The sequence below is a fragment of the Periophthalmus magnuspinnatus genome, chromosome 2, assembly GCF_009829125.3.
Source record: "Periophthalmus magnuspinnatus isolate fPerMag1 chromosome 2, fPerMag1.2.pri, whole genome shotgun sequence".
NCBI classification, from domain to species: Eukaryota; Metazoa; Chordata; class Actinopteri; order Gobiiformes; family Gobiidae; genus Periophthalmus; species Periophthalmus magnuspinnatus.
In genome coordinates, this window is record NC_047127.1 from 6,259,801 (window position 1) to 6,286,579 (window position 26,779).

The window sequence follows — 26,779 nt, forward strand, 5'->3', positions numbered from 1 at the left end:
TGCCCCAGATTTGTCCAATGTATAAATAGATTATTATGACATCTTCAGTAGAACCAGTGATGAATGAAGTACAGATACAGAGGTACAAAGATGGTTAAGTAAAAGTATCAAATGAAAAAAATCTACTATTTATTAAACTACCCGTTTAAAAATGTACTTTAAGAGTAAAAAGAGAGTAAAAAGTAAAAGTTTATTTATTTTTCTTAGTAATTGTGTGTATTTTTTAGTCCAGTTAAAAATATAGTGCAGCTCTCAAATGAAGTGAAGTAAAACTAAAAACTATGCACTGTAAAATTGACTTAAGTTCAGATACCTAAAAATTCTACTTATGTACAGTATTTTATTCCTTGTACTTGATTGACACGTCATGCGGATCAGGTAACGATTTCAAACCCAGCCTAACCTATGCCATAACAACATTATTGCATCATTTTATTTTTCATAATTGTTCACCTGATCAAGATATCTGACATGAAACCTCACACATAAAACTGAATTAATACATGTGTGTCTTATGTTACTAAGTAACACTGCAATGGCTCCTCTCAAAGGTGGATGGATTTAATAATAACTATGCTTAGGTGACGTGGACTTTATTTTCCAGTTTTTCTGGAAAATAGAGATACAAATGTGATTGTGTGTGTGTTTTGGGGACATGAATAACAATTTTGAAAATTGTCTATCTTACCTACCTTGAAGGGAAGGGACTTGAAAACCAGAAATCCAAATTGGACACAGTTTGGTTAATTGGATGAGGGAAAAGTTTCAGGTGTCGATGGGGTTCATGGACACAAATCACAAAAAAAATTCTTTAACTGCATTATTTGAAAGATGTTCTGAATTGGAGTCAAGTATCAAACATTTTCAAGTGAATACAGATGAAAGGCCCTTGAGCAGAGGTTTATGTCAGCACTGAAAGGGCTTTTACTGTTTTATTTCCAGTGCGGCTCTGATTTACATTTGTTTCTGGATAATCCAAAGCATGAACTGGGCTATCTGAGGTACACACTACTATAGAAGTACCATCACAGTGTTGAGTGTTCATGTCTTTGAGTCTTGTACAGATGTGGGCCTAAATAAACTCATGTGTGAGACAATCAACCCTCTCATTAAAACTCTCTGAATACACTGTTCTTAACTTTCTCTAACCTATACAGCCTTTTACAGCATGTTCCCATACTCTGGAGAAGAACAGACCTTGGGGCAAACATGATTTAAATGTTTAGAGCTCTCTGGGTCCTGAACTAACAAGTTTGAAATCAAAAGAGTTGCTGGAGTTTCAGTACTGTATACTTTATTTTTTCAACAAGGACACATAAGAAATGTTGACATCCACATCATATTATACATGAGGTTGCACAGACCCAGTGTCTGAGGAGCTACTGTGCATAAAGCATTTGGCGCCTGGTGCTGTACATGGAGCTGAGGGAGAAGAGGGCGTCAGTCAGGACTGAGGGCAGGAGGGGGAGCAGCTTAAAGAAGGGCAGCTCTGTGGGCGGGACCAGCAGGTACCTGTGGCGGGGTCTTGTGGAGGTCAGGGCGTGCACCATGGCCAGTACTACAGGCTCAGTGCTACCACTGCCCAAGCGGCAAGTGGATGTGAAATACTCATTAGCCAGGTCGATGTACTGGCGGTTAAACATGCGTTTGCGCTCCTCATCCAGGCGATCCCAGATGTCTGCGCCTGTCCTTACTTTCACAATGTTTGTGGCCTGGCCAAAGTTCCCCGGCTGAATAATGCTCACCTGAGGCAAAGGAGAGCTATAAGTGAGCCCCTCACGGACAGAAACACTCAAAACAATGTCTGTGTTACAGTTATGCAGCAATAATCAAAGGTTTAGACAGAGAATATACATCGATGCAATGAGGAACTGATTACTGAAGTACTGTGCATGACTTACCTTGACCCCAAAGCTGGCCATCTCTACTCGGAGGCAGTCTGCAAAGGCCTCCAGGCCCCTCTTGGACACGCTGTAGGCCCCCATGTTGAGACAGGTGAAGAAGGAGAAGATGCTGGATACGAAGACCATGCGCCCTGTCAACAAACCCGGTCAGCTTCACTTCAGGTACACTAAGGCAATTACATATACGATCAGGGTATGGGGCCACGATATAAACTATACAAATAAAGATACGAGAGGTGGTCTGAGGACTCACCTTTAGTTGCTCGCACCAGAGGCAGGAGGGCGATGGAGGTGCGGATGGAGCCCATCAGGTTCACACTGAGCATGTTCTGAAAGTCCTGAGCGGTGCACCACTCGATCTCTGCCCAATCTGAGATCCCAGCGTTGTTCACCACTGCCCACAGGCCTGAGCACAGGAGCCATGTGTTATTATTACAAACACAACACTTTAGTTTATTATGCGCTTGGTTACAATTAGTGAAATGTGCTCTGAAAAAAAGTAGGAAGAATACCTTTCTCAGGCAGGTTGGCTTCGATCGTCTTCTTGGCGTTCTGGACGTCCTGCTCCAGTGTCACGTCCAGTTTGAGGAGCCGGAGCTGAGACGAACAGAGGCGGACCAGGTTCTGTGCACCCGCTCCCTCGGGCTGCAGACACCCGGCGAACACCACAAAGCCCTTCCGGTCCAGCGCGCGGGCCAAATGGTGTCCAAAGCCGGTGTCACAGCCGGTAATCAGCACCGCGTAACCGTGACACTTCATCCCCGGGCCGCGGCGAGGCCAAAGCCGGGACAGGAGGAAGAGCAGCAGGCCCAAGGTGGACACTACTCCGATGATCTGCCCAGTTAAGAATACTGTGTTCATGTCGCGTCCGTGCGCTCCTCCGCACCGCGACTTTATACCGCTTCGATTTCACGGCCCCTCTGCAGCGCTTCATGTGACTCAAAGCACTGATTTACAAACTTGAGGTCGGAGATAACACTTTTTCCAATTGAGTTATCACAATGCATCACTCCTTTCCTTTGACTCAGCTGCCTGGGGCCCTTGACAGGCCTATTAGCTTCTGATCTGCAAAATTTCCCAGTTACGTGGACGGTTTTCACAGAATCCAAGAGAAACCGTCATTTATGGAAAAACGGAAAAGGAAGGAATATGTTACTGAAAAATCAAAATCTAGGCTATTTCCCGGGCCAGATCATATGTGTAAATACCATGCTTTTAGGTCTGTATTTGTATGAGACATGGGGCTACAGGAGGCTCCAAACAAAAGGCCCACGCTGAGAGGGCATCTTCACGCAGGCCTGTGTTAATGTAGACTGTGGTCTGGATAAACAGTAGTAGAAATTCACACACGTTAATAAAAATAAAAGCATTAAAAAAGAAAAGTTCAAAATACAAGTTCCTTTGGTTGCTCTTTATAGGCCATACAAGTGTGCAGCAACAAAACACAAGTGGACACAAATGAGGTGAACTATTCCTTGAAAATAGAAAGTCAAAACCTTCTTCAGTGCAATAAGCATCAAGAATAACAACATGCTTTTATTTTTGTCGATTTTTGGCTAAAATGTTACGTGGTGAGGCTTTGAAATGTTATCTTAAGAGATATGACACTGGAGTTCTCAGCCTATACCAAGTACCAACTTAAAGGTCCTATATTACACAAAAAGGACTCTAGTGAGTTTTAAAAATATAACTGGAGTTGTGTTTTGTTTCATTCACAAATGTTTGAGTAACACTTTGTTATTAGTCTATTTACATCTCCAAAGTTCAAAATGCTGTTCCACCTTGTGCTGTCATGAAGCGGTAGTTTTGAAGTTAACAGCTCCTTTTACCGTTAGTTCAGTAGACATTGGCAATTCCAGGACTGAAACTATCCAAATGATTCTAGTGAAGTTGTATGGAGTTTAAAAACACAATGGAGCACTTCCTGTATTACCACATGACATCACAAAGTGGGACAGAATGTTTTCACTTTGAGAGGAGAACTCACTCTAAATATGCAGGTTTGCGTGTTAAACATGTGTAAATGAAACAAAAGACAACTCCAGGTATTTTTTTGATGAAAAAACATAACATTGATCAGAAAATAGCGTAATATTGGCCCTTTAAGTATATTACAGTGTTTCAGGCTGAATTTGTTACATTAAATCTATGACAATGACTTGTTTACAATTTTCTGTGCACTAGAATCACTTTTAGCACCTATATTATATCTTATATATTATATATATTAACACACATTGACATGAGTGGCAGTGTTCAATGATACAGTGGGAATGCAAAATCTTAAATTTCCAAACAAGAGCAATTGCTAGGACCGTATCTGCAAACTTCTTTTTCTGAAAAGGTCCACCAGGCGTTGAAATTAAGGCGTTTTATGGCCACAGACAGCATAAAGACAGTCTATGGTCTGTGTATAAACAGTCTGTGTTCATGACAACACTTCAGAGGTTCCCTTTTTTATTCTACTGATTTGGTGCCTGATTTTGGAAGCGAGTTCTCCCCACCAGCAGTGTTTCATAAGTCTATTACAATTATATCATTTGTGTTCATTCAGTTTCTGTTTCTGAGAAGGAAATGTTTGGACCACTGACTGTAGAGAACACTCACAATGGTTCCTGCTCTTGTAACTTCCCACATAACAGGCCCCAGGTGGAGGGGTCACTGTGGTCCCTGGTGCCTGGTCACGTCCGCTCAGGTCTCTGCTTTGCCAAAGGTGCCACTGGGGGGGCGGTAGTGTCTGGGGAAGGCCTTCAGCTGCAGAGAGTTAAAGGCGTATTTTCTGGAGCCAACGTTCTTCTGAGTGTTCTCCCGACGGCAGCCCTCACTAACAGACACAAGAATAAAACATATTTCAAACAACAACAAAAAACTGCTGCTCCTTGTGTGACCTGAGACTGGTTCTGTTTATCACAACATTTATTGTACAAAAACACCTGAGGCTTATTGATCTTTATTAGTTATGACAATGCATTGATCTTGCAATACAATAATGGACAATACAAACATATTTTTTATTTAAAATAAGCTACAATGTTCAAGTACAATGACTTGTGCATGTTCATGAATAGACAAGTGCCCACTATAGTCATTATCTCATGAGCCACAGGCAAAACTTGCTGTTCTAAGCGTAGGCACTATGTAAGCACACAGAAATTTAAATGTGCCATCAATCCAGTCTGAGTTTACTTCACCCAGAGAAAGACCCAGTTAGCTACAGACGCTACAGAGTAATAACTGAGCCAAAAATCGCCACAGCAGAAGGCCATGATCACTTTGAAGCTGAATCCCAGATCAGCAGGTTTGAGTTGTCCTAAATCCTGATCATGAGACACACATTTAGTTTCTGCGGTTTCTGCTCCTGCCAATGGTCATAATATATATATACACCCCCCCCACACACACACACACATACACACACACACACATCCCTCTCACCTATAGATGTAATAGAGAAGAGAGAGACATTAAACTAAATAACGGTCCACTGAGGAGGTTCCGTCACTTGATTGTCTAAGTGGAGATGTTATTGTTTTGCTTAGATGTTCCACAGTACGGCATTAAAATGTAGCTTTTATTGCTAAAATCGTTGAAAAATACGCATTATTGCTGTGAGTGGGTAGTCTCCACAGATCCGACCCGTAACTTGGCCTGGTTGTATCACCCACTTTTCTAAACAGAGATAGATATTTTTTTCCATACTGTGGAACATGTCAGGCAAAGCTGTAATATCTCCATGGAGACTAACAAGTGACAGACACTTCACTAGAAAGTTACACAGATCTCTACACAGATTGATATTTTATTAAGACACCATTTATGTTTGATTTTGTTCAGACATAGCATATAATTCATGTATAGTTACTATGGGATTCATTTGACCCAAAGCTTTGGAAAACACTCTTCCCCTGAGCTGTGTGGCATAACAGAACTGTCTCACTGACACAAACGAATTTTCAACCATCTAGATTTTCTCAGATTCCTACTTTTTACTTGCACAATTTGCTATGATTTTAAAGTACAGATGTTTGCTAGTCCACGTCTGCAGTGCACTTTGCGAGTTAGTGCAACGAAACTAGGATGAGTTTCCATAGCAAATGATCCGATGTTTTGGTCATGTGAAGAGGACAGTTAGTGAAGTTTCTTTATGTAGGAGGTTCCAGGAAACAGTGGGCTAAAAAAAGGACCAAAGCAATAATTTATGTATGAAGAGGTTTAGTTAGTAGTTATGGGGAAAAAAAAGACTCAGAGCAGAGGGAGGGAGCAGCAGCTATATTTAAATGCTGAAAAAAAACAGTTTACAAGGTGCAATATGCAACTTTTCTGGTAAAGGATTCACCATCTGCTCCATGGAGATGCTATTCCTATGGCTGGAATGTTGCACACTATCACTTTAAAGCAATCCTGCATTTATTAGATTGAAGTTTAATGCCATACGTTGGAACATCCTAGGCAAAGCAATACCTTTTCCAGATCCTCCACCTGAAAAGTTACACAGTGCACCTTTAAGATTCAATCAGTTTATGATTATTTCTACCCCAGTCATGTTTTCAAAAGTTGTGGCTTTGACTTGGCTATTTTGGTACAGACAAGATATTTCTGTTCTGAGAAGAGAGATACCAGGAAAGTGCCATCAGCCAGAGCTAGAAATATAATAGAAATATATCTAGAAACAAAGGGTGCATTCACACTTGCACACTGACCATATCAAAACTGGGACCACAGCTGAAACTAAACCTGGACTAGGAGAATAAACAAGGACCAAACCCAAGTCCACATCAGCAGTAAACTGGGATTAAACTAGGTCAAAATAAGAACAAGTGTGAATGAACCCAGTCTTCGGAAAGTCTAAGGACAACCAGCAATGCCCGGGAAAAGTGCAAAGGACATTCAAAATTACATCATGGTCTGGTTTTGATTTGGTCTCAGTCTGATCCAAGAATAGTCCAGGTATAGTCTTGGCACGTTCCATTCGCAGTGGGATCAGAGAATTGGTTTGCTGTTACTGATTTGGTCGGACTACTCCAGGGTAGGGTTGTCAAAAGTATCGAAATCAGATACTAATCGATACTAAAACTAGTATCAAAACTAAATACTCACTTAAGCAGATATCAGTACTAAAAGAGTCACAGCAAAAGGACAGAAATGAACCTTTCTTGAAGATTCCTGAAGGCTGTATCAAAACAATTGTAAGACCACATAGACTAGTGGTCCACATAGACTAACATGGACCACTATGGAACCGACCTGGACGACTGAGGGATTACACAGATATAAGGTCACATGGTAATACAAAAGAAAGTACTACGATTTAATGTTGAAAATCATATTCTATCGTCTAAATAAAGAGTGCTTTTTATTATCATCGTGGTATTGGAATCAGTATTGAGAATCAAGGCTATTCCTTAGTATCGAAACAGAGTGAAATTTTAGTATCGTGACAACACTACTCCAGAGTTGGTCTAAGTCAAGTCTTGGTCTTTGGAGGGTCTACGGGCTGCGCAGTCGGGCCAGGAGGTAGGTGAGACTGAGGCAGAGCCAGAGCAGCAACAGGTGGGGGCTGAGGGCCAACAGGGGCAGAGAGTAGAGGAGGCTGGGATCCAGTCGAATGTCTCGCACTGGCAGAAGTCCGCTCAGGTTCTTCTGGATGACCCCTTCCCTGGTCCCCACGCTGTCCCACATTCGAAGCACACGAGGTGGGCAAGGACAGAGGATGGACAGGGGCGTATGGAGAGTAAGGAGAAACCAATGGGAAAGCAGGTGGCAACATAGGAAGAAGTAATGAACAGCGAGCGAGAAAGGAGGAGGGTGTTACAACATGAGAAATTAAAAATGGGAGGAACCAAAATGTAGAGAGGAGAGAAAGAGGAGAAATTGTTAAAATGAAAGTAAGTAAGAAAAGCACATGCAACTGCCCAATGATCAACAAATGTTTTAGAACCGTGTTTAATTCTATCCAGGTCAAAATCAGATAACTTGATACGCATTTGAGCAGGTATCGATACTAAAATATTCATAGGACACAGCTTTAGAATGATCATGAGCCATATCAGAGCAAGTATACGACCACATAAATTATTATACGCCCATGGACCACTATGGGACCTACTTAGACAACTGAGAGATTACACATAAGGCCACATGGAAACAGAAAGCAAAGTACTACAATTTAATGTTAAAAATCACATTCTATTGTCTAAAGAAAGAGTGCATTATTATCATTGTGGTATCAGAATCGGTACTGAGTATTGAGTCTATTGAGGTTATAACTAATACTATAGCAGACTTAAATAAAACATTGTTCACTCTATAACTGCATTTGAATATAAAATGTGATGGTATAATGTGGCTGATATAGTATTTTAATAATACAATTGTTCATGCATAAGAAAAAAATTAATTTATGATATCATGCTTTCCGACTAAAGTAAAGAGGGAAGGGAGGGGGAGAAGAGGAAGAGAGAAATCAACATGCAAAAAGATTGTGATTTATATGGTTCATGAACTGAATATCTGGCGCCCTCTTATGGTAGTTAGATACAGTGGTGGAACATAATGAAGTAAAAGTAGAAGTACTTAAGTGTAAATTTTAGGTCTCTGTACAAGTAGATTTTAAAGTGGATACTTTTTAGTTTAAGTTCACTCTATTTAAGAGTAGGTATCTGTACTTTATACTCCACTACATTTTTGAACTGGACTGAAAAGTATTTTTATTATTGTTTGAGACATGCTGGGGGTTTATTTTTTAACACATTTGTAGTTTGAGCAAACAAAAATACATAAATAAAAATAGCTAGGCTATTCAGCACAAATCTTTATCAAAATCACTACATTTGAAGCTTCATAAGGTCTCAAAATCTGCGGTAAGTACTTTTACTTTTTACGCTTAAAGCACATTTTTAAATGGGTACTTTAATACTTAATTTTTTTTTTTTTCATGTGATACTTTTATTTATGTATTTGCTCTGGTATCTGCACTTTTACTTAAAATTGAGTACTTCTTCCAATACTGGCTGGATAAGCTAGTTAGATAATTAGAACAATGAATGGTAATGGAACATGTATGTGTTTTGTTATTATAAAATTATCATTTTTTATATACTATTTTATTATTTCCATGAAGGATTTAGTCTATAACTTACTTTAAAATCTAGTTACTGGCACATGTACAGTGGATATACACAGCCCTGTTCAAATGCCAGGTTTTTGTCATGTAAAAAAATTACATCAAGATAAATCATTGCACAACTTTTTCCACTTTTCATGTGACCTATAACCTGTACAATGCAATTGAAAAACAAACAGAAATCTTTCAGGGAAGTGAAGTAAAAATAAACAACTGAGATAAAGTGGTTGCATAAATGTGCACACCCTTTTATAACTGGGGATGTGGCTGTGGTCAGATTTAACCGATTACATTCAACTCATGTTAAACTGGAGTCAGCACACGCCTGTCAACCAATTAAAGTCTCTGATCAACCCCAAATAAAGGTCAGCTGTTCTAGTAGGCTTTTCCTGACATTTTTGTAGCCACATCTTCCAGCACAAGCCATGGTCCGCAGAGAGCTTCCAAAGCGTCAGAGGGATTTCATTATTCAAAGATATCAGTCAGGTGAAGGCTACAAAAGAATTTCCAAGGAATTAAATATACCATTGAACACAGTGAAGGCCGTCATCATCAAGTGGAGAAAATATGGCACAACAGTGACATTACCATGAACAGGACCTCCGTCTAAAGTTGATGATAAGACGAGAAGAAAACTAGTCAGGGAGTATGCCATATTTTTTATTTTATATTTTTCCCCTTTAAAGTTTTCTGTTTGTTTTTCAATTGCATTGTACAGGTTATAGATCACATTAAAGGTGGAAAAAGTTGTGCAATTTTTTGTCTTGCTGTCATTATTTTACATGACAAAAACCTGGTATTTGAACAGGGGTGTGTAGACTTTTTATATCCACTGTATGTTGCACATTGTATTCATTTTATCTGACCACTTGCTTTTCCACAAATGTTCAACCTTATCAATATTTGTTTGAGATTGGCTCCACAAACTTGCCATATTAATCTTATAGTTTAAAGTTCTTCCAGCAGTCAAAAGTCATACCTTGAATAATGAGACCTTTCTGAAGCTATTGCGAAAGAATAATTTCTGTAATTACAGACATTATATTACAGATATAAGCCTGGTCAATCTAACAGTTAAAAGGGACCATATTGGGCTATTTTCTGATCTATATAATAATGTTGTTTCCTCATCACAAACATACCTAGAGTTGTGTTTTGTTTCATTTACAGATTTTTAACACACAAACCCTGCATAAAATGAAAACTGCATGACGACTACATGACACCACAAGGTGGGACAGAGCATTCTGAGCTTTGGAGATGTAAACAGACTAATAATAAAGGGTTACTAAAACATGTGTGAATAAAACAACACAACTCCAGGTATGTTTTTGAGGCAGTAACAGCATTATAACATGGCTTAAAGCTCACAAGAGTCAATTATGTGCAATACAGGGCCTTTAAACAGCAAATTCTGACGAGCTCCATGTCAATGTTAAACTATAGGGATTGTAGAATGTGATGTCCCTTGATAATGGTTGACATGTTTGATACTATGTGAAACAGTGTGTCGTGTGAAAGGGTTGTACCTGCGCATACAGTCCAGAGCCTGGGTGAACACCTGTGGGGCCATGCCATGCTCCTGCTGTAGGATCAGACACTGCTCCAGGGTCACAGACATGGCCGTCCGGTCTTTGGCACTTTTACAGCTCGTGAAGCGCACTCCGTTCAAACGCCGACAAATCTGAGCCAGAACACACATCGTTTTAATGAGGTTCTTAAAGTTGGACTACTAATTACACTAAAACGCAAATAAGATAATTGAAATTTGAAAGTTTTTAGGGTTTATATTTTTTTTAGGATAAACTAGGTCTAATTTACACAATATTATTTGGCATTTAAAAACACAAAACGGAAATGAAGGGTTGAAGTTTCAGAAAAATGTGTTTCTTGTGCATAAATAATGCCAGACTTTTGGATAAGCATCTCAGCACTACTTCCTGTAATTTTCAACTTATTTTCCAAAGTTCCTTCACAAACTGATGTAAAACTATAATAAATATTTACTACAGATACCATCCCAGTAAATAAAGTAATAATTTGAAAACAATAAAATCATAAATAAAGTCATACAATTTTTAAAGCGTAGGTAATATTGTAAATAAAAATCTGCGTCACCTCAGCAGCCTGCCACAAAATGTCCACGTTCTTGTTCTTTCTGGCATGAACGTTCTGGCCCAGGAATCGGAGGAGCTCTGGGAGACAGGTCTGAGAGTGGGACCGGGGCAAACCTGTGGGACGGGAGAGGACAAAGGGACAGTGAGAGGGTACTAGCTCACAGGGGGGACAGAGGACAGGGGCTGCTCCTTACAGTCTTCAGGGAGGACGTCCTTGAACTGCTCGTAGTAGGAGTTGAGTCGGGCCAAACTCTCGACGTTAATGAGCTCCTGCAGGGAGGTGTCACCAAACCTGGAACACACACAATTCTATTAGTGTTTCTTTCATATGTGCAATTTAAACTGGAATGCCCTTAGCTGGAATTAACTGTGTGTGTGAAGTTTTTTTTTTTATCTGTTGAATCTGGCAACCCAAAGTTTGGAGCTCATCCTTCTTCTTGATTGGAAAATAGACTTGAGATGTGACAGTTTGACACAGAAAGACCATGTTTATTATATATAATTGTATACAATTCAAACATGCATACTACTACTACTTTTAACCCACTGTATTTAAAGGCTCTGTACATGCTTTTTTACAGTCTTAAAACGTGCAAAACAGAACTAGTTCATTTAAAACAATTGTCAGAGGTACACATTTTTTCCTCACTAACCTTATGCATTCCAAACATTCAAATTATTCACTGCAATTTATAAACGCTTTTCACAATGTTCAGAGGCCAGAGTGGAGCAACTAGCATGCTAACACATGCATTTCCTGAATCTCAGACAACAAAACGCTTTATAATTCCAATAGGTCCAACACTTTCATTGTTTCATTGACCTATTAGTACTGAGTAACTATGCAGTGCCTGGTACTGACCTCTCAGCCAGGGTCTGCTGCTCATTGATGCCCACGTTGAAGTGTACGGGCTGGACTCGGAGCAGCATGCCGCTCTGGATCTCTCGGGGTAGGGCGTCGAACATGGCGCCGGGCAGAGGGATGCGCACGTTGAAGCCGTGTCTGTTGCCCGTGATGATTGGCAGCAGGTCAGGGGCGGAGCTGCTGGTTGCTTGGGTAACCTGGAAGTAAACAGGGGTGGGGTGAGTGTGGGTCTGACGGAAGAGGTTTAAAGGGCTGTGGAGGTACCTTGAATGTGACGTTACGCAGGTCCTGAACACCCACGCTCATGTCCTCCAGCATGGCCAGTTCCTCACCTGGTTTCCATTTTTCACCACAGACCAAAACAGACCAAAATGTTATTTACAGGTAGGAACTTTGTTTTAGTAATATATTATAGTCCACTCATTACAATTTAAATTAGGGATTTTTTTCAGCTGATACAATATCCGATTATTGTCTTGATACTATGGCCGATAACAGATATTTGCTGATACTAATACTAAGATTTGCTGATACTAATACTAAGATTTTAAAATACATATGTATACATTTACTTTTTAACGTTTTACAAAAATTTTAAATAGTTCATACATTTAATTCTATGAAAGTCTTGTAAAAGAGAAGTTACCCCAGAAGTTACCCTACCTTATAGAATGCACCCAGACATAAAAAATTCCCATTTAATACATAGCAAAAGCGACAAATGTTTGTTAAATTATAGTGAAGTTCAGAAAACATCTTTTTTTTTTTTTTTTTTTTTTTTAAAAACAAAACAACAACAACAATCTTGAAAACACAGAGACTGGGGCAGCGGAAAAAATATTGACACAAAAAATATTACACAAAAAAAGTAATCACAGATACCGATCTCGGGATCACAATATGTATTGCCCAGCCCTAAGTGAATTATTGACTACAAAATTAATGTAAGAATCACATGCATTTTAATTTAAACTACAGGGTCACCCATGAAAAAGAGAGCTCTCATTGGGTTCCACTGTATAAATAAAGATAAAAAAGGGTCCACATGTTTTATCCAATATATTGCCTAATTTTGGCTTGTGATTTTACTGTGTTTAGGGTTGCAGCGCCCCCTGTGTGCTGAGTGAGGACATTACCGTAGGTGCTGAGCAGGGACTCGAAGTGAGCCAGCAGGCCGATGGTGTGGAGCTGTCGCAGGAAGCCGTCGTCGCGGAGACAGTTCCTTAGTTTGATGATGAAGCCAGAGATGAGTGCTGTGAGCTAAAACCACAAAAGCATAACTTTAAAGGGTCACTATGTAACTTTTCTAGGTTTAGTTCAGGCTGTTTCCATTGTGATGTAATTTTCTAATAATTTCCAAATAAAACAAGCCATTTTACTTAAAACTATGATTAAATGATAAATAAGGAACAGAAATGTGATGTGTTAAACTGACCGTCTGGCAGAAGACAACATCACGGCGGTACTGCAGCGTTGTATCCATGGCGATGGAGGTCGCGCTGTCCTGCATGAGGAGGAACACCAGGGACTGCTTGGCCCGGTCACTCATCATGTCCACACAGTCGGTCAGTGTCGTGAGCAGAGGGTAGAGGGCCTCGCTCCACTCTCCTGTTGAACAATACGACAGTTGTTTGGAGCTAAAAATACTGAAACCATCATCGAGAACACCAAAGCGCTAACACTAGACAAACTTAGAGCTTAAAGGACCTATATTACACAAAATTAACTCTTTTGACGTTTAAGCCATGTTATAATGTTGTTACCTCACCAAAAACATGCCTGGACTTGTGGTTTGTTTCATTCACACATGTTTGAGCAATTCTTTTTATTAGTCTGTCTAAATCGCCAATGCTCAAAATGCTCTGATCCACCTTGTGATGTCATGTAGTGGTAGTCCAAGTTCAAGTTAAGTTCAATTCAACTTAATAGCTACCTTTTACCTTTTGTTCAGTCGAGATGGACAATTCCAGGGCTGAAATTATCCAAATGATTCTAATGAAGTTGTATGAATTTTAAAAACAGTGTGTTTTCAGTCTGAGAAAAGAACTACGCCTAAATATGCAGGGTTTGTGTGTTAAACATATGTGAATGAAACAAAACACAACTCCGGATACATTTTTCATGAGGAAAGAACATCATAACATAAATCAGAAAAAAGCATAATATGGGCCCTTTAAGAATCACTTTATAAATAAAATAACAGTAGCGACATAGAGCTAGGGAGCAAGCTCTTACCTGGGCTCGTCTCCTCTGCGCTGGAGGTCCCATCTGCAGCAGGGAATGGGACATGCATTACAAGCTACTATAAGCTACACAAGCCAAACCATAAACTATATATATGTATATGCCAAACAGACCACAGTGAAACCGGGCTCTGCATTCACACCGTCCCCTACTGAACAAATACAGCACTAGCGGGCCAGTGCAGATGTTTTTCATGTATAACAGGGAAGAGAGAGAAAATAAACATGAAATATATTTCAAGGACAAGCAAAATTGGATACTTTGGAAATGCACTACTTGTTTGTTTTTGTTTGTATTTTTTGTATTTTGAACAGGGTGCCTATGAAAAAGAGTCTAAATGCTATCATTGGGTTTCCATGTATAAAAAAAGACAAAAAAAAAAAATGTTATGGCTTGGCTGTGGTCTTCAGATACACACACAGAAGCATTGCTGCCGACTTTTGAAGCACTGACAACACAACACCAGCCTACACCAGTCATTCTCAACATCTGGAACACTGCACACATGCTGTAAACTTGGGCATTAGATAGAAACATAGATAGTAAATGGGTACTTGACGTTCGGGGGTGGATACATGTCAGATGAGCTCCTTTTTTTTGTGTAACTGTCTTTTTAGACATGTGATTTTTCATGTCACACCACAGGACACCCTTTGGATTTCAGCATTAAACTGTTTATCTCTACTTTTAATCTATAAAAAATATAAAGGTGTAATTTAATTAAATTATGTAAACATGCGTTGCGGGAGTCATGTCAAGTACCCGTACACATCTCCACTACTTCCATAAATCAAATATGCAAGCTAAATCATTGCACAATCCCTGACACATAATAAGCGGTTGAATATATTAGCCCAAATCTAAACTGCTTCAGTTTCAAAAAACTAATGAGGATCACGGTAATAGGTCATAAGTGGTGTATAACCTGCTGAAGTGACAAGCAGAGTGTCGGCCTGTCATGATAATTACTATATCGATTTATTGTTCAATATGTTAGATGGAAGAATTTTTTTTGGCCAATATTTATCATGGGTAGCTTTTCTTTGAACTACTGGGATTAAAAAAAAAAAAATTTGGGCTATATAATAACATTTCATTCAAGTTTCAAGTTTCATTCTGCTATTTTTTCTTGTTTTTAAAAAAATATTGTAGATACTGTAGAATATTTTTGTGGTATAAATCTGCTCTGGGATTACTGAGTCAGTGGCATAAATTAGTTTCAATATTGTCGTTTATCCACTATATTTACTTCAGCGATATATCGCACTTCCTAATTTGTTATTGTGACAGGCCTAGGAGAGTGGTTAGCCTATGTTTAAGACTATTAGGATAAACAGCTTCCTCTGATGGTAACTGCCTTGAGTGTTAATGTTTTGATCCTGGTTAAGGGAGAAACTGTAGCAAAAAGCAGACTACGTTTAAAAATATGTGTTGTTATGTCAGATGATGTACTACAAACATGAACACAAACATATTTGCCTGAAGGTCTGAAATAATGAGAGTTGAGAAGAGACTGCACCACGGAAAGGAGTGAAAGAGTGACGGAGTGGGAAAGCAAACCTACTGAACACATGCTGGGAGGTGGTGGGGGGAGCAGTCGAGGTCTGGGGGGGTGAGGAGGACCATGCAGATGAAGATGAGTGGTCATGTGACACGTTTCCGGGATTGATCCAATACGCTCTTTTACAGTCGTCTTCACATTAACATCAAAAACAGTCCCAAGTTCATTTTAATATTTATGTCATTGCTATCATTATTAGGCCCAAAGATTTAAAGGTGACATATTGTGCAATGTTTTTAACTATATAAAAATCACTTCCATTCAACTTTCACTACCGCTGTGGCCAGCAGAGGGCACGTACCAACCACATTCAAAGCATTGTGCATTAATCAAACCTGTCACCACCGAAAACTGACTCTTGTGATCTTTGAAACAATGCACGCCTCAACAACATTCTGTCATGGTTTATTCACACATGTTTAAGTAACCCTTTATTATTAGTCTGTCGACATCTCCAAAGCTCAAAATGCTTTGTTCCATCTTGTGGTGTGATGAAGTGGTAGTTTTCACGTTAACAGCCACCTTTTACATTTTGTTTTAGTAGACATAGGCAATTCCAGGGCAGAAATTATCCGAAAGACTCTAGTGAAGGTGTATAAAAGTTTAAAAACACAGTGGAGCACTTCCTGTATTACCACATGACATCACAAGGTGGAACAGAGTGGTTTCTGTTTGAGATATCTGTTGGAAAATGTGCAGGATTTGTGTGTTAAACATGTGGGAATGAAACAAAATAAAACTCCAGGTATGTTTTTGATAAGGAAATAACATTATAACATAAATCAGAAAATAGCATCTTTAGCCAAGCAATCAGACTACGAGTCATAGATGTACAGATAAAAATAGTTGTTTTTAAAAAGTAAATGAAAGCCACTATGAAGAAGCAGGGTCAGCAGCAGAGAATCAGTTCTGCAGTTTTGAACAGGAAGTCAACAGACTTGTTTCTATTATTAATCAGTTTTAGATCAATATCTGTGAATGAACAAAAACTGAAGTAAAACTGAAATAATGGTCTACATGTGCAATAGTTTTAATATAAAAATGCATAATATGTCTCCTTTAATAATCATTGGCTCACATAATGTAAATATGATAAGTCAAATGGATAACCTCGCTTTGTTGTGGGTTGCATCCCGCTCAGGCCACTGTCCGCACTGGCCTGACTGTGTCTCCGGTCCTTCTGCAGCAGTTTGTCAACTCGCTGGACAATACACTCCAGGGATTTGTCCACATTGACCCACACGCTCTCCTGACCACACAAAGGACACAACACCTTTTACTACTAAATATGACAAAATGGAGAATGGGACTTTGAATGTGCAGTTTAACAATGGGACATGCAAAGATTATTTATAACATTTCAGTTTGGTAAATAGTGGGAGATACATAAAAGATCTTATAATATTGCAATGGTCTGTTCATTAAAATGCAAATAAAACAATCTGATGAAATAGGCTGCTTAAAAAATATGTAAACAAACTTGCTGACTTTCACTATTTTTTTGTGCAAATTTTGAACCTTAACTAAAACATTTACTAATTAACATTGACTGAATTATAACAGAGTTTGTGGAGAAAACACACCCAGAGCTGTGTTTTGTTTCATTCACACATGTTTGAGTAATCCTTTATTGTTAGCCTATCTACATCTTCAGAGCTCTAAATGTCACGAAGTGGTAGTTTTCAAATTATAAGGTATCTTTTACCTTTTGTTCAGCAGAGATTTGCATTTCCAGGGCTGAAATTATCCAAATAATTTTCGTGAAAGTGTATGGAGTTTAAAAACACACTTCTTGTATTACCACAAGAAGTTGAGTGAGAGAAGAACTGAGCCTAAATATAGAGCGTTGTGTGTTCAAAATGTGTGACTAAAACAAAACAAAACTCCAGGTATGTTCTGATGAGGAAATAACATTATAACATAGATCAGAAAATAGCATAATATGGGCCCTTTAAATTTTGAGATAAAAACAGAACAGAATGAGAAAGCGAAAACACTGAACCTTCTGCTAGTTTTTGTTTCGTGTGGATTGGCCAAGAATTTTCAGAGAAATGAACCAAAAACTCAATTTATAAGCATTTTGACAACAGCAAATTCTACCATTTATTATACTTAACTGCTCCGAATCTCAATTTTAAACTACAGGCTCATTAGTATGTTATGAGATCATATGACCCCAGCATACATACCCACTCCTGCTCGGGCCAGTCGGGCTGCAGTGACCCTCCGCGGCTGTTGCGTCCACTCCATTTGGCCAGCAGTGAGTCCTGATCATTCCTCAGCACCACATGCTCCCGGTCAGCAGAGGGCGATGTTGCTGAGGCGATGTACTCAGGACGGGCTGCGGTCAGAGCCTGGACCGCAGACGCCAGCAGCTTACAGTCACACACGGTCACCAACTGCCGAGTCTGGATACACGATATAAAAAGATAGTCTGTTTAATCAATAGAACTTTATTTATGTTTTGGGTTTAGAACTACTTAATGCGTCAACGTTTAGTCCTATTTTAGACCTGGTTCATTCCTACTTAAATGGCTGGGTATAGTCCCGTGTTAGATCTCATTTAGAGCTGGTGGTATGCAAAACCCAGGTATTTTCTTAGGCATAGACTGTTAGTAGAATGGGAGTGGACTGAGGGAATGTGATGTCATCAATAGCATTCGGCTACAGCCCAATGAAGCTCATCAAGGCTAGCAGTTATAGCAGCTAATCTGCAACCAGGGACCATTATTTATATTATATTGTTGAAGGTAACGCCCCTTCTCACCCACCACCAGTGGTTTGGGAGGAGGTGGGCGCTTAGCAATCAACTTGTTGCTAATGCTGGCAGGAGCGACCTCGGGTAAAAAAAGACACTGGACTAGTCTATGAAATAAAAAGTCACAGGATCATGTAGAGCGGATTAAAACATTTTAAAGTCAGAATGGCGAGTCTGACAGCTTTAGTTACAGAGAGAGGGGCCATTTTTAATAATGGAAGTCAACTGCACCCAAAGCTCAAAGGACTACTACCATTTCACACCTATGTTCACTTCCTATTTGGAAAGCAGCGGCAAGCGCTTTAGCTCTGTCCATTTATATATCTGTCTATAGTTGATACCAAGTCTGAAATGTTTGAGTACGACTACAAAACAGAAATGGAAATGGCACAGATATTTGCATACAGAGCTACAAGCCAGTCCAAAAGAATGTTTACTTTATTATAACATAATATATTTACTATAATATATGTTGGAAAATCTGAATGGTGAGTAGGTTCTGAATCCCACATAACACAAACTGAAAAAGTTGACTTGATGCCAAGTCTTGAGTATAGTCTAACATGTCCATTATTCATTAGTCCCCAGTACTATAAGATTACATAATATTTCCACAGTTCCTTGAAAATACTTATGAGACTGTATCCATACCTTGTCCGTGAGGGGGGGCAGTGTTCTCTCCAGCCCACTGGCAGAGTGCTCCTTAGCAGCCCGGGACACGCGCTCGGCGTAGTAGCTGACCTGAGTCCTCAGTGTGGTGATCTGACCTATCAGCTCTTTGGCCCGGACCGTCTCCTGTGGACTGTGGACCAGGGACTGACAGGAGGATGCATCCCTGCAGGACAGATGGACATCACCAGCACTTACTTGATTATAAATTCTATTCTTGAATGAAAGCTAAATAGTAATTGTGTGTGTCTGTGTAGACCCTCAGTCTAGCAAACGATGAAGTTGAGATTCCTGTCTTTTTCAAACCCACAAACACTTTAAGGCAAAAATTGGTTCACCCTAAGGACAAAACCCCAAGCCATAAACAAAGTAATGTTGTCTACTCCATTCAGTGTAGTGAAGAGTGCAGTGAGCGTTACATTGGAGAAACTAAACAGCTACTCCATAAGAGGATGTACCAACATCGGCGGGAGAGCTCCTCTGGACCCCAGTCCGCCGTGCATCTCCATCTCAAAGCCACTAACCAGTCCTTTGAAGATAGTGAAGTTCAGATCTTAGCCAGAGAAAAGAAATGGTTTGAAGAAGTTATTTTTGTTAGGAAAGAGAATCCTTCCTTAAACAGAAATGGGGCCCTGAGACATAATCTCTCCCTCATCTATAACACCATCCTCAGACCCAGAACAATGAGAACAATAGCAGGGTCATTAAGGGCTGAATAGGGTAGTCTCAGCTGAAACTGGAAACAAAAGCTGTTTACAGTTTCAGTGTGGTTAGCCCCTCCCCTCAGATAGATTTAAAGCAGTGGCCACCAGCATTCTGACCAGAACTGAAGAAGCGGCTTGGATGAGCAGCAAAACGTCTTCACTCCTACAATGATTTGTCCAGTTGACAGATTTAACTTCGTCGGTTGCTATAGAAATTGTGTGTGCATTTCCTCACTGTTTCTTGGCCTCTTCAGATTTATGCAGTAGTTTGCGCAGGCCGCTGCTCTTGAAGCCCTGGCAGTGAGCGGCTGGAGCGCCCACAGTGACCACGTCATAGGTGCTCTCTGGAGGAAGAAAAGACACAATGAGAAGTAGAGGGATTTAGATTTTCCAACGAACGACATCTCCTCCACAGCTTACCCAGACCCAGCTCGTCCCGCACTCTCATCCGCTGAATGTGCAGGTTGGTGGGCATGAACTCCAACTTCCTCTCTGCTTTCAGGTTACTGGCTTTGAACGAAGGACCTGTAGTGAGCAGAGTAGGACTGTCAAAAGCAGGAGAGTCAACGATCTGGTGTCTGTGTCCTGGGCCCCAGAGTCTTATCGGCCCAGAATTTTATATTAGAGGGGGGCCCATATGAGGTTTCTTGTCCCCCAAATTTCTATTGATGGGCCTGGCTAAAAGTATCAAAAATCAGATACTAGTCAATACTAAAATTAATATTAAAAAAAGTCTGTTTTATGTGTAAACATTTTATATTTAATAGCTGTACCTTTTTTATTTCATGTTAAAATCCTCAAAGTAGCCACCCTCTGAAAAATATAAAATTTTTCTTTGCTACATAACTCCATATATCTTACTTCATATATTTGATGTCTTATATATGTATCAAAAATGCAAAAAGTAGTAAAAAAAAACAACACAAACATTGAACGAGATGGTGTGTCCAAACTTTTAACTGGTAGAGTAGGTCCGCAGATTTTTCTCACCCATGTGGGCGGCTGTAGGACTTACCCCTGTAGGAGCTCAAGTGGTTCTGGGCCTCCTGGTAGGACAGGATATTGCGATGGTAGTGGGACACGATCTGCCTCCTCAGGCTCTCCCAACACGGCGACAACTCCCCCAATTGCTCCAGCTCACACACCCTAAACGAGAATAACAAGGATAACAACCTCAAGTAATCATTAAAATCATTCAACACACTCATGAAAGCATTATGAAGGACACACTGGCAGTGTAAGTAGCAGTAGTTAAAGTGCATATGACAGGTTTTCATGTTTCAAATTATGACTTGGTTTGGTGAGAATACCTGTGGTAAATATTCATCATAGTTTTACATTTACAGTTACGTGGCAGTTTGTTGGGAAAAGTTAAGAAAAGTACAGAAATACAGGAAGTAGATCTGAGTTCTAAAATGGAATACAAATATTCCATCAAGACAAGTTTTAGCCATTGTTAACAGATAGTTGCTGGTTAACAGTGTTTTCTGTGTCTGCTGCCAGTGTCCAAAGAGAAAGCAAAATTATAAACTTCACCAGATTGTAAAAACTAGACAAAACTAGGAACGACTTTTTGTAAAATCTTAAATAAAATTAGTTACTAAAACATAGTTAACATAACTTGTCATATACACTTTAATTTAATGACAAAACTTTCCAGGCAACGAAAAAACATCTCCATGGAGACATATAGCTCTTTTAAAAAATTGAATACACTTTGGTTTTAGCATATACCTGGCAGCATCTTCCTCTAACAGTAGTTTGACAAGCTGTCGGGGCACGTTCAGGGACAGAGTGCTCTCGGCCATCTGCTCCAAGATGCGCAGGTGGGAGCCATCCGTGCGGGGCAGCCGGTACATCCTCGACATAGTTCCTCCGAACACTGCACAGGCAAAACCATAAATATCAAGAAATTTCACCAGTTTACATCTAATCAGGTAAATAATTTCTTAGACTTAAATTAATGGGAAACTACAGGCCTCATATTTGGTTGCCAGTAATAAAAGTGTTAATTGTGTGAAGGTACCTGAACGCAGCAGGCAGTCGTGACTCAGTGAGGCGTACTTGATGCGGGCTCCCATGGACTCGGTGAGGCTCTGGTCCACGGGCAGCACAGTCTAAGAGAGATAAATAAAATTACACATCACTCATGTAAACAAGCTTCATGATGCATTCAAGGCATTCAAGGCTCCAAAGCCACAGTGTTGGGAAGTACCAGAATACAAGTACCAAAAATACATATTTAGAATACAAATTTTCAGTACCTGTATTCAAACTGCATATAATAAGTGAGAAAAATATAAAACACTGCTGTTGTGGTGAGTGCACATGCGATTTTTCCTTCTGCAACTAGTTATAGAAAATGCAGAACAAACAATGAAACAAAAATAAAGCGTTTTTTAAAGCTGCGTTTTTACACTATAATTTAAAGGGCCCATAGTGCATTATTTTCTGATGTATGTTATAATGTTTCCTCATCACAAACACACCTGGAGTTGTGTTTTGTTTCATTCACACATGTTTAACACACAAATCCTGCATATTTAAGCTCAAACAGAAACACTCTGTTCCACCTTGTGATGTCATGTGGTAATACAGGAAGCGCTCCACCGTGTTTTTAAACTCCATGCACCTTCACTAGAATCATTTAGATGATTTTAGCCCTGGATTTAGGTAGTATTACGGTAGCTGTTAACTTGAAAAACTACCACTACATGACATCACAAGGTGGAGCAGAGAAGACGCACCCGTGTGCTGTCCCTGAAATGTCCCGCTGACAGCCTCCAGTCTCCCCTCTCCTCTCTGCCCCAGGTCCGCACCAAGACTACACCCACACGCTGGTTCTCTGCTGACCTGCCCATTCACAAACACACAGTTAGGACACAGGACGAGTATTATGGTGTCTGTACTTCAGTATTTAAGCTACTGCAGTATTTGAAGTACCTGAGCTCCAGTTGCAGCTGGCCTGTCTGATCCTGCAACAGCTCTTTGAGTGGGAACAGAGCTGACCCCAACATGTACATCTGCAGAGAGCACCAGACATATAAATTTATTTCCAATTCCCAAATATTTCCAAAGACTGCAGACTGACCGTGCCCTGAGAGCGCTCCTTGACGTCGTACACAGCCAGTTTGAGCTGAGTGTGCTGACTGATGCTGGAGTCCTGGAAGAAGGCCACGCTGCTCAGGAAGCTCGGGTTACTGGTGCCCTGGACAATACATTACAGGTATAATTGTGATAAGTCAATTGTAGAAAAAAATCATGTTCAGCAGAAAAGAATCATTCCACAGCAGCTCTATTGTGCAGATATGAGTTTGTAGAGGTGAGTCTGACCTCTATGATCTCAGTTTGTGTGTGCTTGGTCCAGAAGGCCTGGGGAGGGGTGGTGCAGCTCACAGCAATGAACGTGCTAGGTTTTCGGTCCATGGCGGGAGTCACCAGGTCTGAACAGGCTACAAGGAAACACACACATCAATGACTAAAACCTAACATCAGTTTTACAATACATCAGCGTTATAGTTTTTTTTATTTACACAAAACACACACACCACAGCTCAATGCTTTCATTCATTTTAACTTGTGTTTTCATTGTCTTTTTAAATAATCAAATGTAGAATCATAATAATGAAATAGCATCACATACCCAAGCCAAACTCCAGTACTGGCTCATCTGGATCCTGACTGTTCCCTGAAAATACATACAGAAAATGAACATTTTTATGTTATAGCATTGAATATGATGTTTCTTATGAAAACATAATTACATGGAGTGGAATTACATGAGGGATACTGAAATACGGGCTTCTGCACCCCTCTGAGAGAAGCCCCACAACATTTCAAATGGCTTTCCTTGCAACTACCTTTATTAGTATCTAGGGTTGTGAATTGCCAAAAGATTAGAAAAGTTGCCACAAAGGTTTGTGCCTAGATACCTTGCATCTAGGGTTTATGAATGTAATTACTAAAATGTGTTCAATCATAACCTCCTATGCGCTTAATACTTCTGGTTGTTCACACAGATGCCCTACCTGCCAGGGCCAGCCCCAACATCTCGTTGGACAGCTCCAGAGTGCTGGCTCTGTACACGGACCACGGTCTCTGGAGTCGGGAGCCACGCTCTCTGGCCCCTGGGCGCTCTCTGACCCCCTCCATGACGCCAGTGTGTCAGCAGAGGGCGCAGGAGCTCTCCCATGTGAGATGACCCCGCCAGCTCCAGCCCACTCCACACCTCCGCTAACTGCAAAATAACATGACAAAAAATAGCTACATTTACAATTTATATTAAAGAACAATCACCTATAACAGGACCATACATATCACAGACACTAGAGACAAGGCATGTGGATGCCTTGCTCAAGTGCACAATGGTATGGTGCGTAACAGGACCAGGGATCGAACAGCTGCTGCCCCTGGAAAAGTGCACAGAATATCTGTACCTTCACCTACTATTCCTGTCCCCTACCACCCAGGAGCTCTAACCAGTTACTCCTTCATATACAGCCTGCTGTCATAATTTGCTTTTTATCTATTCTAACATAAAAAATAAACAGTGCAATGAAGTACAATGAAGCGTTTAGAAAAAGGCAAAGACACAACAGTCAGTCAGATAGTGAGTTTCAATTAGCATAGACTTCAGAAGGTTTCAGAAGGCATCAGAAGTGGGTTAATAGAGGGTGTCCTCCTTGTGGTATGCTCTGGCCCATATACACATGTCCTAGTTTGGTCGTCTTATCAACAGACTGACGGAGGGACAGGCCGCTCCTTCATGTGTTCAGTGGAGTCTTACTAGAAGAGATTTGTAACAGGATGCAGAGGTCTCTTGAGATTTAATTACAGTTTTATGACATTTTAGGGTTCATAAAACAAATCACTCTGTGATAACTGTGTACCAATCTGAACTATATGACGTATGTTTTTATTTTTAAAAAAAATGTATTAAAGTTAAGAAAGACAAGTGCTGTGGAAGATTACAGTAAAGCATTTCCACTGAGTAGGTGGCAGACCCCCTTAAAGAAAAGTTGCACCTTTATGTTATGACAAATGACGATCGATGTAGCGGTTACTAGAAGCATGCCCAAGGATCAGCTTTACCACAGATACCAAACATGCCAGCTGTGGAGGAGGCATACTTGGCAGCAGAAGTCATGTTAGTTTTATCCATATTTGAGCTAAACGTGCAAGAATCACTTCCCATCGTGGTCAAACTGAGATCCCTCCCCTTCAAGTCACACTTTTCTTTCTAAAACCAACACTAGTCCTTCCTTGTTTTATGGCATTTCAGAGAGTAGCAGTTCAGATCCTAGGCAGAGTTTGGGTTATATTTTAAACAGACTTATTTTGTAGTTCATGTTTCACTATTGTATAAAGACAGACATGAGTAGTTTATAATAGATGTCTGTTTATATTTTAGGCTTCACAATACTATATAAGGGACAGTGCTAAAGACAATGTGGCTTAAAAGATGTAAATTTATTCCCACAACAAAGTGAAGCAACCGTGTATCCTCTTTCTAAATGTGGATTACTGATAGCCGGTGCTGCTACTGATAAAAATGGAACAACTCATGACTAGATTCTGGGCATGCAAGTGTTTCTATGGTACATTTAGGAACATTAGATCATATCACAGGCTAAACATAAAAACCCTCACAGTTTAAATACAGTTAATGCCATTGTTCTTCTTTAAATCTAAAACTGACCCTGATTGTAAATGTATCAGTTGTTGTTAAGGTTTTCTGTTATGGTTAAATACACTTTTGTACGAGTTTTGTTTTAACCATGTTACAATATCTGCACATCTAATTGGTTTTCAGTATTATTTCAGATGGATGGATTACAAGACAAACTTCAGACCATGCACTGTGTTCTTTTGCCTGTTGTAACTGCACTGTGGCAACAATTCAAATGCATCTAGAAGTGAACCTGCCAGCCTCAGTGCTCCCAGCTCATCATTCTGACCTTGAATGAGAAAGCCAAAGCTGCAGTGGACGGACCGAGCCGAGGGACAGGGACAGGCCCCGGTGCTGGTTCACTCTCCTCCCCCCTGAATCAGATCGCAACACCGGGTTTTTCCATCCCCAATCCCGACGCATCTCGTTTCAAAGTGATAGAAGCCTGAAAATACCGCTATGAAGTAAGGCAAATGTGTAGAAATTGCGAACTTGTGCAAGATAACAAGCAACTGTGCACATCTACTGCTCCTGTCCTCAGCACTGCACTCACTCACTGCGGCGTAGCTCGGATCAATCAGCACAATTGTGGGACTTGTGCCAAAAGCTCATCCAATTAAGTCGTTATTTTCAAATTAACCGAAATATATGTATAAACTACAAATATCCTCAGAATGTTAAAATAACTGAAGTTGTCATCCGATTGGAAACTTAAAGCTGCAGTCGCCAACTCCTTTGACGCAATAATAAGACACGGCACGGCACGGGCTCTTTGACGCACAGCTGCAGTTACTTACCCGTGCGTACTCGAACACTGGTAGCCTAAAAATCGCCGTAATGTCCTGGACTTTGACGAATACAGGTTTCAAAATACCTCAACAGCAGCACCAGCACTCAGCGAACTCAGTAACAACACCCCCTGTGCGCACGCAAGCGGCACTACGTCATTACGCACGGGCCTATGTGATTTTTGGGGCTTTAACGCCATCTGGCTGCAGGGTTTGGAGAGAGCGGAGTCGTCATGTTTATTCAACCTTACCTAACTTGTGTAAGAAAGATATTCAGGTATTTCTCCCCCATTTCACCTGATGCACCACTTTCCATCACTTCTGTTGGTAACCGCATTTAATTATGTTGGTATTTTATGTATGCGTCAAAATCTGCAC

At 40.2% G+C, this 26,779-nt stretch overlaps 2 protein-coding genes across 5 annotated transcripts; both read right to left on the bottom strand.

The window, feature by feature from the left end:
- Positions 1-1,277: 1,277 nt before the first annotated feature.
- On the bottom strand, positions 1,278-2,781 carry zgc:113142 (uncharacterized protein LOC503524 homolog). The gene is made up of 4 exons (XM_033981505.2): positions 2,417-2,781; positions 2,158-2,310; positions 1,902-2,035; positions 1,278-1,745 (listed from the first exon to the last, which is right to left on the bottom strand). The coding sequence occupies exons 1-4, from the start codon at positions 2,763-2,765 to the stop codon at positions 1,380-1,382; spliced, it is 1,002 nt and encodes a 333-aa protein (XP_033837396.1). The 5' UTR covers positions 2,766-2,781; the 3' UTR covers positions 1,278-1,379.
- A 1,810-nt stretch (positions 2,782-4,591) lies between these two features.
- Positions 4,592-26,558, bottom strand: LOC117384169 (inositol polyphosphate-4-phosphatase type I A-like). Of its 4 annotated transcripts, XM_033981464.2 has the most exons (25): positions 26,411-26,529; positions 23,974-24,182; positions 23,589-23,633; positions 23,279-23,397; positions 23,037-23,153; positions 22,889-22,968; positions 22,693-22,798; positions 21,972-22,062; positions 21,680-21,827; positions 20,961-21,091; positions 20,366-20,470; positions 20,181-20,289; positions 19,224-19,407; positions 18,004-18,222; positions 16,925-17,063; positions 15,818-15,946; positions 14,245-14,277; positions 13,445-13,617; positions 13,146-13,269; positions 12,274-12,341; positions 12,007-12,206; positions 11,339-11,436; positions 11,146-11,258; positions 10,557-10,711; positions 4,592-4,728 (listed from the first exon to the last, which is right to left on the bottom strand). In XM_033981464.2, exons 2-25 carry the CDS (start codon positions 24,095-24,097, stop codon positions 4,596-4,598), a joined length of 2,943 nt encoding a protein of 980 aa, XP_033837355.1. In that variant the 5' UTR covers positions 24,098-24,182; positions 26,411-26,529; the 3' UTR covers positions 4,592-4,595. The 4 variants fall into 4 exon arrangements, with proteins under 4 accessions (XP_033837355.1, XP_033837378.1, XP_055083496.1 ...); XM_033981487.2 differs by lacking the exon at positions 15,818-15,946 and having other exon boundaries at positions 26,411-26,558; XM_055227521.1 differs by lacking the exon at positions 14,245-14,277.
- Positions 26,559-26,779: the final 221 nt, after the last annotated feature.

Excerpts from the sequence above, each read along its gene's own strand:
- zgc:113142 (XM_033981505.2), bottom strand. The coding sequence starts at position 2,765 with ATGAACACAGTATTCTTAACTGGGCAGATCATCGGAGTAGTGTCCACC. Across the intron at positions 2,311-2,416 it reads AGCCAACCTGCCTGAGAAAG|GCCTGTGGGCAGTGGTGAAC; the intron begins GTATTCTTCCTA and ends TCCTGTGCTCAG. Across the intron at positions 2,036-2,157 it reads TCTGGTGCGAGCAACTAAAG|GGCGCATGGTCTTCGTATCC; the intron begins GTGAGTCCTCAG and ends GTTTGTTGACAG.
- LOC117384169 (XM_033981464.2), bottom strand. The coding sequence starts at position 24,097 with ATGGAGGGGGTCAGAGAGCGCCCAGGGGCCAGAGAGCGTGGCTCCCGA. Across the intron at positions 18,223-19,223 it reads TGCCCCCCCTCACGGACAAG|ACTCGGCAGTTGGTGACCGT; the intron begins GTATGGATACAG and ends TCGTGTATCCAG. Across the intron at positions 17,064-18,003 it reads ACTGGCCCGAGCAGGAGTGG|GAGAGCGTGTGGGTCAATGT; the intron begins GTATGTATGCTG and ends TTGTGTGGTCAG.